Source organism: Lipotes vexillifer, unplaced genomic scaffold, assembly GCF_000442215.2.
Source record: "Lipotes vexillifer unplaced genomic scaffold, Lipotes_vexillifer_v1.1 scaffold1342, whole genome shotgun sequence".
Classification (NCBI taxonomy): Eukaryota; Metazoa; Chordata; class Mammalia; order Artiodactyla; family Lipotidae; genus Lipotes; species Lipotes vexillifer.
The window spans coordinates 367,539-382,214 of record NW_006786109.1 but is presented as its reverse complement, the minus strand read 5'-3'; the positions used below and the strand labels follow the sequence as shown (position 1 = coordinate 382,214).

Sequence of the window (14,676 nt, the reverse complement as noted above, 5' to 3'; positions counted from 1 at the left end):
AAATCAGTGGGGAAAGAATCATTGAGTAAACAGTGTTGGGACAATCTGCTAGCCTGGGGGAGAATGAGTGGGGAGTGAGGGAGTAAAGGTAAATCCAGATCTCAACTCTTATTCAAAACAAATTCTGAGTGAACCAAAGATTTATACTTAAAAGCTGAAATGATAAAAGTACTAACACATAAGTCTAATTATTAAGAAAGGGCTTTCCAAACACAATAAAACCCCAGGAGGACAAAAGCAGAAGACTGATTTTTTTTTTTAATTTAAGAAAATACAAACTTGTAGATGAATAAAGCCCAGACAAACTGAAAGTGGAGGGAGGTGTGGAGTGTTCCATTTTCTTAATCTATTAAAAAATATAACTCAGTGGGGAAAAGGTAAATTGAAAGTGCCAATATACACATGAAAAAATTGCTCAATTTCATTCATAATTTAAACATTCTATTAAAAATTGCATTTTCAACTATCAGATGGCAAAGAGAATCCCCAGTGTTAAATGAGAGTGTGAGAAAACAGGCACTAATGGATATAAAACCTGATACAACTCATTCAGGAGGTAATTTTCAAATATTTATCAAAAATGAAAAGCAACAAATAATATTTATGGGTAAAATGATATTGAGTCTAGGACTGACTTTAAAATAACCTGAGTGAAAAACTTACCTGAGAAGGTTGGTGTAGATATAAATAAAACAAAATTAGGCATAAACTGATAGTAGCTGCAGCAGGATGGTAGGTGTGTAGGGGATTCATACTACTCTAGCTTTGAGTATGTTTGAATTTTTCCAAAAAGGTTTTCCTACTAATGCACACCCTTTAACCCAGGTATTCCATTTCTAGGTATTTAGTCTATAGTTACATTGGACAAGCACACAACAAGGTAAGTACAAGGATGTTCTCTGAGGCAATAAAAGCAAAGACCCGGAAACAACCTAAATTTCCATTAGAGAACTGGTTGAATACATTATTTATCTAAACACAGTAATGTCATATACCTTTAAAAAGTATGGAGGTAAATTATATGAGAGATATTACAGAAAAGGGGAAAAGTATCAAGAGCAGAACAACAGACACAGTTTGACTGCATTTAGTAAAAACAAAATCACATGTGGATTTGTGATGGCACATGAGATACATGCCCATATTCACAACGAATTCTAGAAGGATATGTGAGAACCTTAATGGTGGTTACATCTGGCTGGGCAGGAGATGGGGGACTAGAAATCTGTGAGGAGGAAACATTTATTTTTTTCAAACATTTTTATACTATGAATTTTTTTTGCATGTGAACATATTGCATTCATTACACTTATATTAATAAAAAGAACTAGACTTTTTAAATCCTTCTTCTATTGAGATGATTGTCATTCATTTAGGATCCATCAGTGTTTAGGGTCAGCACTAGGAGGAGCTTGTCTCAAAGCACATTTAAGTTTTACAGAGCAGAACAGACGAGCCGTGGTTCCTTTACTGCTGACCTAGCTCAGGGCTCTTATTGAACCCGTATCTCAGCCCTGATGACCGATCTGAAAATCTATCACTACAGCAAATAATTGCTCTAAAGATGTAAGTAAGATCCTTCCTTGGTGTTAATCAAACATTAATGATATTTATTGAATATGTATGTGCCCGGTCCTGTGGGAGATACAAAGGAAAAGGATTATAGTCTTGCTCAAGAAATTCATAATCTCACAGAATAGAAAACATGCACGCGAGGAGCAGAGAATGATTAATGCCGTGCACACACATTATGTGCTGAGAAAAGGAGAAGTCAGTGTGGGTAGGTAGAGTCAAGGTTCATGATAGAAATGAGAGAGCAGACTTGATTTTAACAGATGAGCTGGATTTAGATACACAGCGGGGAGAAAATTACATAAAACTGCCTGAAAGAGTGCACAGAAGAAACTGAGATAGTGAGATTCAGTATGACTAGAGATGGGGGATAGGAAAAAGTATAAAATAAGTAATTAGTAGGAGTAAAGTTCAAGGTGATATATATTTTTAAAAACAAGCAAAAATTGGGCTTCCCTGGTGGCACAGTGGTTGAGAGTCCACCTGCTGATGCAGGGCACATGGGTTTGTGCCCCGGTCTGGGAAGATCCCACATGCCTCGAAGTGGCTGGACCCGTGAGCCATGGCCGCTGAACTTGCGCGTCCAGAGCCTGTGCTCCGCAACCAGAGAGGCCACAACAGTGAGAGGCCCGCGTACCGCCAAAAAAAAAAAAACAAGCAAAAATTAAGATTTTATAAAAGAGGCAAAGGAGAGTTTTAACAAGTATTTGACAGCAACAGTGTGCAAGGCAGAGTAAATTTGCATTCTTTGCTTCCTTTAGGCTTACTTTTTTGACATGAAAAATAAAATAACAAACAAACGTTATTTCAATACCTCACTTCCAGACCCGGATTCTAGTGGTCTCTTCTTCCTTGGTCCAATAGCTGCAAGAGCTGTGAGATTAGCATCTCTATGCTGTATCTGCGCAAGCTCCAACTGTTGTAACTAGAAGATGGAATAAAAAAAAGAAAAAAATCAACGCTTACACACAGTGATGCTCAAAGGGGGAAAGAAATTGATCACTAAGCCCACTTCTCTGTTCTTTACCAAATACGTGACAGTGTAAAATAAATATCAGATTTCCCTAACAGTCAACGGTACATCATTTCTTGATTCCTTTCCTCTAGCAAACTCTTTATTCCTGAATCTCTAAATAGAAGAGGCAGAATTTAGGTAAAGAAGAAGTATGGAATAGAAGAAAAAGAAGAAAAGAAGCACCCCTAGAGCTTAAGCTCTCCTTAGTTTAAGCACAGGTTAAGAAATGCCTGAAGAATAAGTTGAACGGTAAATTGGAGGGAAAGTGGCCAAAATATAGTCAAACTTTTTGGAATAAGAGAGAATTACAGTTGGCCCTTGAACAACAAATGTGGGGGGTAGAGGCGCAGACCCTCTATGCAGTAGAAAGTTCACATGTAACTTATCGTTGGCTCCCACATCCGAGATTCCTCCATATCCACGTATCTGCATCCATTAATTCAACCAACTGCGAATCGTGTAGCACTGTAGTAGGTACTTAGTGAACAAAACATGCATAAAAGTGAACCCACGCAATTCAAACCTGTGTTGTTCAAAGGTCAACGGTACTTAAAAATAGTTTCTGTATATTATAGGAAACAGTTCTATGCTGTATGATTTACAAAGCACTCCCTTAAAATTAACTCAGTTAACTCTTACAACGACACTGAAAGGTATATATTAATTGCTACAATAACATGAAAATTATACATATACTTTTTTTTAATAATTAAGGGAGAAAGTATGGTTTTAAGAAATTGGGAAAACTTCATAAAGGTCACACAAATAATAAGTGGTAGAAACAGAACGCAGAGCCAAGTGTTCTCATTATAAACCTTTTCAATATATCACACTTTCTTATGGATTTACTCTGTATCTATCTTCATGTCAACAATTGAAAGTGAGTTAGTATTGTTCTGTTGTACAGCTTTCATTATGCCTAACCCAAATGACCAAATCTACAAGGTATAATTTTTTAGTATTTGGGCACTAAACTATTCAGGGGCACCCATCAAAGATGCCTCATTAAGGTAGATAAATTTAAGATATTAAAACTGGGAAATAAATGCATGAAACATAGCATCATTTCACCAAGGCAAGTAAGTGTCAAATGGTATTCTTTAAAAAAAACAAGGTGAAGAAGTCAAAATAAAATATCACTACACAGGTTCTTAAGTTTTTCTGGAAAAGGAAGCAGGTTTAATTCCCACCGAAATCTTATTAGTGTGGAGAAGAAGGAAGGAAGAACCTGGCACTGGTTGCTAGATAAATATTCAAACAAGATCAGACTCCAAGATAGTCAACTGAAAGTAACCTACTGGGGAACCATAAAGGTATCCTGAGAATATTTTTCTAAAAGAACACTAACTAAATTTTTAACATTAAAAAAAAAAAGCCTAGATGAAAGAAGCAAACAATTTATGATGAAATAGGCAGTCTCAGAGAGACACAAAGATCACTTCAAATTATTTTCTAATATCAGAGGAAAGACAAAGAATAAGCCATAGGTAACTGAATCCAGCAAAGCAGAAAACACTTAACTAAAGAAAATGAACTAGGAACCATTTTCCATTTGTTCCCCAAATAACAGAGCAGAAATCCTTCATTTAAATTGTATATTTACTTATATATAAACTGCTAGAAAACTATTTTCAGGAGTTATAAACCATCTTTTGTTAATGCTGGCCTTTTAAATAAAATATACAGTTTTAGAGTCTGATGCTGTCACAACATAGAACTTGTAGGTGACAAAATATAATTTTAATTAATCTACCCTGCAGCACAAATCAAACAACAAGCGATATTTTAGTCCTTCCCTGTAGAGAAATGGCATCTGCACGATAGTCACACCAAATAAATAGTTTTAAAATTGACCTCTGTCATCAAATTCCACTACCTATATAGGAAAACATTTTCTCTCACTCTGCAAATTACACTTTGGTTTTCAGAAATCTCACAGACGTTTAAGAAAATTTTGCAAAACTCTTAACAAAAATGGAAACTGACAATAGGTTGGTTGTATTTACAATGAACTACCTTAAAACCAATGTATTTTGGAGCTTCCCTGGTGGTGCAGTGGTTGAGACTCCACCTGCCGATGCAGGGGACATGGGTTCGTGCCCCGGTCCGGGAAGATCCCACATGCCATGTAGCGGCTGGGCCCGTGAGCCATGGCCGCTGAGCCTGCGCGTCCGGAGCCTATGCTCCACAATGGAAGAGGCCACAACAGTGACAGGCCCGTGTACCACCAAAAAACAAACAAAAAAAACCAATGTATTTTGGCCAGCACAATATAGAAAAACTATGGACTTTTTTTTTAACATCTTTATTGGAGTATAATTGCTTTACAATGGTTTGTTAGTTTCTGCTTTATAACAAAGTGAATCAGTTATACATATACATATGTTCCCATATCTCTTCCCTCTTGCATCTCCCTCCCTCCCACCCTCCCTATTCCACCCCTCTAGGTGGTCACAAAGCACCGAGGTGATCTCCCTGTGCCATGCGGCTGCTTCCCACTAGCTATCTATTTTATATTTGGTAGTATATGTAAATCCATGCCACTTTCTCACTTCGTCCCAGCTTCCCCTTCCCCCTCCCCGTGTGCTCCAGTCCATTCTCTATGTCTGCATCTTTATTCCTGTCCTGACCTTAGGTTCTTCAGAACCTTTTTTTCTTAGATGCCATATAAATGTGTTAGCATACGGTATTTTTCTCTTTCTGACTTACTTCACTGTGTATGACAGACTCTAGGTCCATCTACCTCACTACAAATAACTCAGTTTCGTTTCTTTTTATGGCTGAGTAATATTCCATTGTATATATGTGCCACTTCTTCTTTACCCATTCATCTGTAGATGGACACTTAGGTTGCTTCCATGTCCTGGCTAATGTAAACAGAGATGCAATGAACATTGTGTTACATGACTCTTTTTGAATTATGGTTTTCTCTGCGTATATGCCCAGTAGTGGGATTGCTGGGTCATACGGTAGTTCTATTTTTAGTTTTTTAAGGAACCTCCATACTGTTCTCCATGGTGGATGTATCAATTTACATTCCCACCAACAGTGCAAGAGGGTCCCCTTTTCTCCACATCCTCTCCATCATTGTTTGTAGATTTTTTGATGATGGCCATTCTGACTGGTGTGAGGTGATACCTCACTGTAGTTTTGATTTGCATTTCTCTAATATTTAGTGATGTAGAGCACTCTTTCATGTGTTCGTTGGGAATCTGTATATCTTCTTTAGAGAAATGTCTATTTAGGTCTTCTGCCCATTTTTGAATTGGGTTGTTTGTTTTTTTGATATTGAGCTGCATGACCTGCTTGTAAATTTTGGAGATTAATCCTTTGTCAGTTGCTTCGTTTGCAAATATTTTATCCCATTCTGAGGGTTGCTTTTCGTCTTGTTTATGGTTTCCTTTGCTGAGCAAAAGCTTTTAAGTTTCATTAGGTCCCATTTGTTTATTTATTTTTTTATTTCCATTTCTCTAGGAGGTGGGTCAAAAAGGATCTTGCTGTGATTTATGTCATAGAGTGTTCTGCCTATGTTTTCCTCTATGAGTTTTAGTGTCTGCCCTTTCATTAGGTCTTTAATCCATTTTGAGTTTATTTTTGTGTATGGTGTTAGGGAGTGTTCTAATTTCATTCTTTTACAGGTAGCTGTCCAGTTTTCCCAGCACCACTTATTGAAGGGGCTGTCTTTTCTCCATTGTATATTCTTGATCCTTCATCAAAAATAAGGTGACCACGAGATTGCTTCAAGATGGCAGAGTAGAAGGACGTGCTCTTACTTCCTCTTGTGAGAGCACTGGAATCACAACTAACTTCTGAACAATCATCGACAGGAAGACACTGGAACTCACCAAAAAAGATACCCCATAGCCAAAGACAAAGGAGAAGCCACAATGAGATGGTAGGAAGGGCGCAATCACAATAAAATCAAATCCCATAACTGCTGCATGGGTGACTCACAAATTGGAGAACACTTATACCACAGAAGTCCACCCACTGCAGTGAAGGTTCTGAGCCCCACGTCAGGCTTCCCAACCTGGGGGTCTGGCAACAGGAGGAGGAATTCCTAGAGAATCAGACTTTGAAGGCTAGTGGGATTTGACAGCAGGACTTCGACAGGACTGGGAGAAACAGACTAGACTCTAGGAGGGCACACACAAAGTACTGTGGGAATCAGGACACAGGGGAAGGATCAGTGACCCCATAGGAGACTGAACCAGAACTACCTACTAGTGTTGGAGGATCTCCTTCAGAAGTGGGGGGTGGTTGTGTCTCACCGTGAGGACAAGGACACTGGCAGCAGAAGTTCTGGGAAGTACTCCTTGGTGTGAGCCTTCCCAGAGTCCGCCATTAGTCCCACCAAAGAGCCCTGGTAGGCCCCAGTGTTGGGTCACAGCAGGCCAAACAACCAACAGGGAGGGAACCCAGCCCCACCTATCAGCAGTCAAGAGGATTAGTTTTACTGAGATCTGCCCACCAGAGCAACAGCCAGTTCTACCCACCAACAGTCCCTCCCACCAGGAAACTTGCACAAGCCTCTTAGACAGCCTCATCCACCAGAGGGAAGACAGCAGAAGCAGGATGAACTACAATCCACCCTGTAGAACAAAAACCACATTCAAAGAAAGCTAGACAAGATGAAAAGGCAGAGGGCTATGTACCAGATGAAGGAACAAGATAAAGCCCCAGAAAAACAACTAAATGAAGTGGAGATAGGCAACCTTCCAAAAAATAATTCAGAATAATGACACTTAAGATGACCCAGGACCTCGGGAAAAGAATGGAGGCAAAAATCGAGAAGATGCAAGAAATGTTTAACAAAGACCTAGAAAAATTAAAGAACAAGCAGAGATGAACAGTACAATAAGTGAAATGAAAAATACACTAGAAGGAATCAATATCAGAATAACTGAGGCAGAAGAACTGATAAGTGACCTGGAAGACAGAATGGTAGAATTCACTGCTGTGGAAAAGAATAAAGAAAAAAGAATGAAAAGAAATGATGACAGCCTAAGACACCTCTGGGACAACATTAAACGCAACAACATTCACGTTACAGGGGTCCAGAAGGAGAAGAAAGAGAGGAAAGACCCGAGAAAATATTTGAAGAGATTACAGTCGAAAACTTCCCTAACATGAGAAAGGAAATAGGCACCCAAGTCCAGAAAGCGCACAGTCCCATACAGAATAAACCCAAGGAGAAACACGCCGAGACACATAGTAATCAAATTGGCAAAACTTAAAGACAAAGAAAAATTATTGAAAGCAGCAAGGGAAAAATGAAATATAATATACAGGGGAACTCCCATGAGGTTAAGAGCTGATTTCTCAGCAGAAACTCTACAAGCCAGAAGGGAGCGCCAAGATATATTTAAAGTGATGAAAGAGAAGAACCTACAACCAAGATTACTCTACCCAGCAAGGGTCTCATTCAGATTCAATGGAGAAATCAAAAGCTTTACAGACAAGCAAAGGCTAAGAGAATTCAGCACCACCAAACCAGCTCTAGAGCAAATGCTGCAAGAACTTCTAAGTGGGAAACACAAGACAAGAAAAGGAGCTACAAAAACAAACTCAAAACAATTAAGAAAATGGTAATAGGAACATACATATCGATAATTACCTTAAACATGAATGGATTAAATGTTCCAACCAAAAGACACAGGCTCGCTGAATGGATACAAAAACAAGACCCGGGCTTCCCTGGTGGCGCAGTGGTTGGGGGTCCACCTGCTGATGCAGGGGACGCAGGTTTGTGCCCCGGTTCGGAAGGATCCCACGTGCCGCGGAGTGGCTGGGCCCGTGAGCCATGGCCGCTGGGCCTGCACTTCCGGAGCCTGTGCTCCGTGATGGGAGAGGCCACGGCGGTGAGAGGCCCACATACAACAAAAGAAAAAAAACCCAAAAAAACAAGGCCCATATATATGCTGTCTACAAGAGACCCACTTCAGACCTAGGGGCACATACAGAATGAAAGTGAGGGGATGGAAAAAGATATTCCATGCAAATGGAAATCAAAAGACAGCTGGAGTTTCAATACTCGTATCAGATAAAATAGACTTTAAAATAAAGAATGTCGGACTTCCCTGGTGGCGCAGTGGTTGGGAGTCCGCCTGCCGATGCAGGGGACACGGGTTCGTGCCTCGGTCCGGGAGGATCCCACATGCCGCGGAGCGGCTGGGCCCGTGAGCCATGGCCACTGGGACTGCGCGTCCGGAGCCTGTGCTCCGCAACGGGAGAGGCCGCGACAGTGAGAGGCCCGTGTACGGTTAAAAAAAAAAAAAAAGGAAAAAAAAAATAAAGAATGTTACAAGAGAAAGACACTATATAACGGTCAAGGGATCAATCCAAGAAGAAGACATAACAATTATAAATATATAGGCACCCAACAAAGGAGCACCTCAATACATAAGGCAACTGCTAACAGCTATAAAAGAGGAAATTGACAGTAACACAATAATAGTGGGGGACTTTTTTAACACCTCACTTAGACCAATGGACAGATCATCCAAACAGAAAATTAATAAGGAAACACAAGCTTTAAATGACACAACAGACCAGATGGATTTAGTTGATATTTATAGGAGATTCCATACAAAAACAACAGATTACACTTTCTTCTCAAGTATGCATGGAACATTCTCCAGGATAGATCACATCTTGGGTCACAAATCAAGCCTCAGTAAATTTAAGAAAATTGAAATCATATCAAGCTTCTTTTCTGACCACAATGCTATGGAGGATCCCGCGTGCCGCCGAGCGGCTGGGCCCGTGAGCCATGGCCGCTGAGCCTGCGCGTTCGGAGCCTGTGCTCCGTGATGGGAGAGGCCACGGCGGTGAGAGGCCCACATACAACAAAAGAAAAAAAACCCAAAAAAACAAGGCCCATATATATGCTGTCTACAAGAGACCCACTTCAGACCTAGGGGCACATACAGAATGAAAGTGAGGGGATGGAAAAAGATATTCCATGCAAATGGAAATCAAAAGACAGCTGGAGTTTCAATACTCGTATCAGATAAAATAGACTTTAAAATAAAGAATGTCGGACTTCCCTGGTGGCGCAGTGGTTGGGAGTCCGCCTGCCGATGCAGGGGACACGGGTTCGTGCCTCGGTCCGGGAGGATCCCACATGCCGCGGAGCGGCTGGGCCCGTGAGCCATGGCCACTGGGACTGCGCGTCCGGAGCCTGTGCTCCGCAACGGGAGAGGCCGCGACAGTGAGAGGCCCGTGTACGGTTAAAAAAAAAAAAAAAGGAAAAAAAAAATAAAGAATGTTACAAGAGAAAGACACTATATAACGGTCAAGGGATCAATCCAAGAAGAAGACATAACAATTATAAATATATAGGCACCCAACAAAGGAGCACCTCAATACATAAGGCAACTGCTAACAGCTATAAAAGAGGAAATTGACAGTAACACAATAATAGTGGGGGACTTTTTTAACACCTCACTTAGACCAATGGACAGATCATCCAAACAGAAAATTAATAAGGAAACACAAGCTTTAAATGACACAACAGACCAGATGGATTTAGTTGATATTTATAGGAGATTCCATACAAAAACAACAGATTACACTTTCTTCTCAAGTATGCATGGAACATTCTCCAGGATAGATCACATCTTGGGTCACAAATCAAGCCTCAGTAAATTTAAGAAAATTGAAATCATATCAAGCTTCTTTTCTGACCACAATGCTATGAGATAACAATGAATTACAGGGAAAAAAAACGTAAAAAACATGAACACATGGAGGCTAAACAATACGTTACTAAATAACCAAGAGTTCACCAAAGAAATCAAAGAGGAAATCAAAAAAAATACCTAGAGACAAATGACAATGGAAACACGGCAATCCAAAACCTATGGGATGCAGCAGAAGTAGTTCTAAGAGAGAAGTTTATAGCAATATAAGCCTACGTCAAGAAACAAGAAACATCTCAAATGAACGATCTAAACTTACACCTAAAGTAACTAGAGAAAGAAGAACAAAGAAAACCCAAAATTAGCAGATGGAAAGAAATCATGAAGATCAGAGCAGAAACAAATGAAAAAGAAATGAAGGAAAGAATAGCAAAGATCAATAAAACTAAAAGCTTGTTCTTTGAGAAGATAAACAAAATTGATAAACCATTAGCCAGACTCATCAAGAAAAAGAGGGAGAGGACTCAAATCAATATAATTAGAAATGAAAAAGGAGAAATTACAACAGACACCGCAGAAATACAAAGCATCCTAAGAGGCTACTACAAGCAACTCTATGCCAATAAAATGGACAACTTGGAAGAAATGGACAAATTCTTAGAAAGGTATAACCTTCCAAGAGTGAACCAAGAAGAAATAGAAAATATGAACAGACCAATCACAAGTAATGAAATTGAAACTGTGATTAAAAATCTTCCAACAAACAAAAGTTCAGGACCAGGTGGCTTCACAGGTGAATTCTATCAAACATTTAGAGAAGAGCTAACACCCACCCTTCTAAAACTCTTCCAAAAAACTGCAGAGGAAGGAAACCCCAAACTCATTCTATGAGGCCACCATCACCCTGATACCAAAATCAGACAAAGATGTCAGAAAGAAAGAAAATTACAGACCAATATCACTGATGAATATAGATGCAAAAATCCTCAACAAAATACTAGCAAACAGAATTCAACATCACATTAAAAGGATCATACCCCATGATCAAGTGGGATTTATCCCAGGGATGCAAGGATTCTTCAATATACACAAATCAATCAATGTGATACACCATATTAACAAGCTGAAGAAGTAAAACCATATGATCATCTCAATACATGCAGAAAAAGCTTTTGACAAAATTCAATACTCATTTATGATAAAACTCTCCAGAAAGTGGGCATAGAGGGAACCTACGTCAACATAATAAAGGCCATATATGACAAACGCACAGCAAACATCATTCTCAATGGTGAAAAACTGAAAGCATTTCTTTCAAGATCAGGAACAAGACAAGGATGTCCACTGTCACCACTATTATTCAGCATAGTTTTGGAAGTCCTAGCCACGGCAATTAGAGAAGAAAAAGAAAGAAAACGAATACAAATTGGAAAAGAAGTAAAACTGTCAGTTTGCGGATGACATGATACTATACATAGAGAATCCTAAAGATGTCAGCAGAACACTACTAGAGCTAATCAATGAATTTGGTAAAGTTGCAGGATACAAAATTAATGCACAGAAATCTCTTGCATTCCTATACACTAATGATGAAAAATGTGACAGAGAAATTAAGGAAACACTCCCATTTACCATGGCAACAAAAAGAATAAAATACCTAGGAATAAACCTACTGAGGAAGACAAAAGACCTGTATGCAGAAAATTATAAGACATTATAATTAATTAAGAAATTAAAGATGATACAAACAGATGGAGAGATATACCATGTTCTTGGATTGGAACAATCAATACTGTGAAAATGACTACGCTACCCAAAGCAATCGACAGATGCAATGCAATCCCTATCAAATTACCAGTGGCACTGCTTACAGAACTAGAAAAACAAATCTTAAAATTTTTATGGAGACAGAAAACACCCCGAATAGCCAAAGCAGTCTTGAGGGGAAAAAACGGAGCTGGAAGAATCAGACTCCCTGACTTCAGACTATACTACAAAGCTACAGTAATCAAGAGAATATTGTACTGGCACAAAAACAGAAATATAGATCAATGGAACAGGATAGAAAGCCCAGAGATAAACTCATGCACCTATGGTCAACTAATCTATGACAAAGGAGGCAAGGATATACAATGGAGAAAAGAGAGTCTCTTCAATAATTGGTGCTGGGAAAACTGGACAGCTACATGTAAAAGAATGAAATTAGAACACTCCCTAACACCATACACAAAAATAAACTCAAAATGGATTAGAGACCTAAATGTAACACCGGACACTATAAAACTCTTAGAGGAAAATAGAGGAAGAACACTCTTTGACATAAATCACAACAAGATCTTTTTTGATCCACCTCCTAGAGTAATGGAAATCAAAACAAAAGTAAACAAATAGGACCTAATGAACCTTAAAAGCTTTTACAAAGCAAAGGAAACTACAAACAAGACGATAAGACAACCCTCAGGATGGGAGAAAATATTTGCTAACAAATAAAAGGGCAAAGAATTAATCTCCAAAATATATAAACAGCTCATGCAGCTCAATATTAAAAATAAAAAACACCCAATCCAAAAATGGGCAGACATTTCTCCAAAGAAGACATACAGATGGCCAAGAAGCACATGAAAAGCTGCTCAACATCACTAATTACTAGAGAAATGCAAATCAAAACTACAATGAGGTATCACCTCACACCGGTTAGAATGGGCATCATGAGAAAATCTACAAACAACAAATGCTGCAGAGGTTGTGGAGAAAAGGGAACACTCTGGTACTGTTGGTGGGAATGTAAATTGATACAGCCACTATGGAGAACAGTATGGAGGTTCCTTAAAGAACTAAAAATAGAATTACCATATGACCCAGCAATCCCACTACTGGGCATATACCCAGAGAAAACCATAATTCAAAAAGACACATGCACACCAATGTTCACTGCAGCACTATTTACAATAGCCAGGTCATGGAAGCAACCTAAATGCCCATCGACAGATGAATGGATAAAGACAATGTGGTACATATATACCGTGGAATATTACTCAGCCATAAAAAGGAATGAAATTGGGTCATTTGTAGAGACATGGATGCATCTAGAAACTGTCATAAAAAGTGAAGTAAGTCAGAAAGAGAAAAACAAATATCGTATATTAACGCGTATATGTGGATTTCTAGAGCAGAAACTGAGACAGAGAAGTAGAGAAAAAACATATGGACATCAAGTGGGGAGAGAGGTGGGGGCTGGGGGTTGTGGTGTGATGAACTGGGAGATTGGGACTGACATATATACACCACTATGTGTAATAGGGATAACTAATAAGAAACTGCTGTATAAAAAGATAAATAAAATAAAATTTAAAAATTTAAAAAAAAACAGAAGGTGGCCATATGTGCATGGGTTTATCTTTGGGCTTTCTATCCTGTTCCATTGACCCATATTTCTGTTTTTGTGCCAGTACAATATTGTCTTGGTTACTGTAGCTTTGAAGTATAGTCTGAAGTCAGGGAGCCTGATTCCTCCAGCTATGTTTTTCTTTCTCCAGATTGCTTTGGCTATTTGGGATCTTTTGTGTTTCCATACAAACTGTGAAATTTTTTGTTCTAGTTCTGTGAAAAATGCCATTGGTAGTTTGATAGGGATTGCGTTAAATGTGTAGATTGCTTTGAGTAGTATTGTCATTTTCACAATATTGATTCTTCCAATCCAAGAACATGGTATATCTCTCCATCTATTTGCATATTTAATTTGTTTCATCCGTGTCTTACAGTTTCCTGAGTACAGGTCTTTTGTCTCCTTAGGTAGGTTTATTTCTAGGTATTTTATTCTTTTTGTTGCAATGGTAAATGGGCGTGTTTCCTTAATTTCTCTTTCATATTTTTCATCATTAGTGTATAGGAATGCAAGAGATTTCTGTGCCTTAATTTTGTATCCTGCTGCTCTACCAAATTCATTGATATGGTCTAGCAGTTTTCTGGTAGCATGTTTAGGATTCTTTATGTATAGTATCATGTTATCTACAGACAGTGACAGCTTTACTTTTTCTATTCTGATTTGGATTCCTTTTATTTCTTTTTCTTCTCTGAGGGCTGTGGCTAAAGCTTCCAAAACTATGCTGAATAATAGTGGTGAGTATGGGCAACCTTGTCTTGTTCCTGATCTTAGTGGAAACGGTTTCAGTTTTTCACCATTGAGAACGATGTTGGCTGTGGGTTTGTCATATATAGCCTTAATAATGTTGAGATAAGTTCCCTGTATGCCTACTTTCTGGAGGGTTTTTATCATAAATGGGTGGTGAATTTTGTCGAAAGCTTTTTCTGCATCTATTGAGATATCATATGGTTTTACTTCTTCAACTTGTTAATATGGTGAATCACATTGATTGATTTGTGTATATTGAAGAATCCTTCCATCCCTGGGATAAACCACACTTCATAATGGTGTATGATCCTTTT

At 38.8% G+C, this 14,676-nt stretch overlaps 1 protein-coding gene across 2 annotated transcripts in view; it reads right to left on the bottom strand.

Annotated features, from left to right (window-relative positions):
* Positions 1–14,676, bottom strand: part of TAF4B (TATA-box binding protein associated factor 4b) — a 110,546-nt gene that overhangs the window by 16,419 nt on the left and 79,451 nt on the right. Inside the window, exon 14 of one of the 2 annotated variants that reach the window (XM_007458394.1) lies at positions 2,387–2,497. In XM_007458394.1, the coding sequence (XP_007458456.1) occupies positions 2,387–2,497 (111 nt within the window). The remainder of the gene's footprint in view (positions 1–2,386; positions 2,498–14,676) is intronic. The other variant, XM_007458395.1, reaches the window with a different exon arrangement.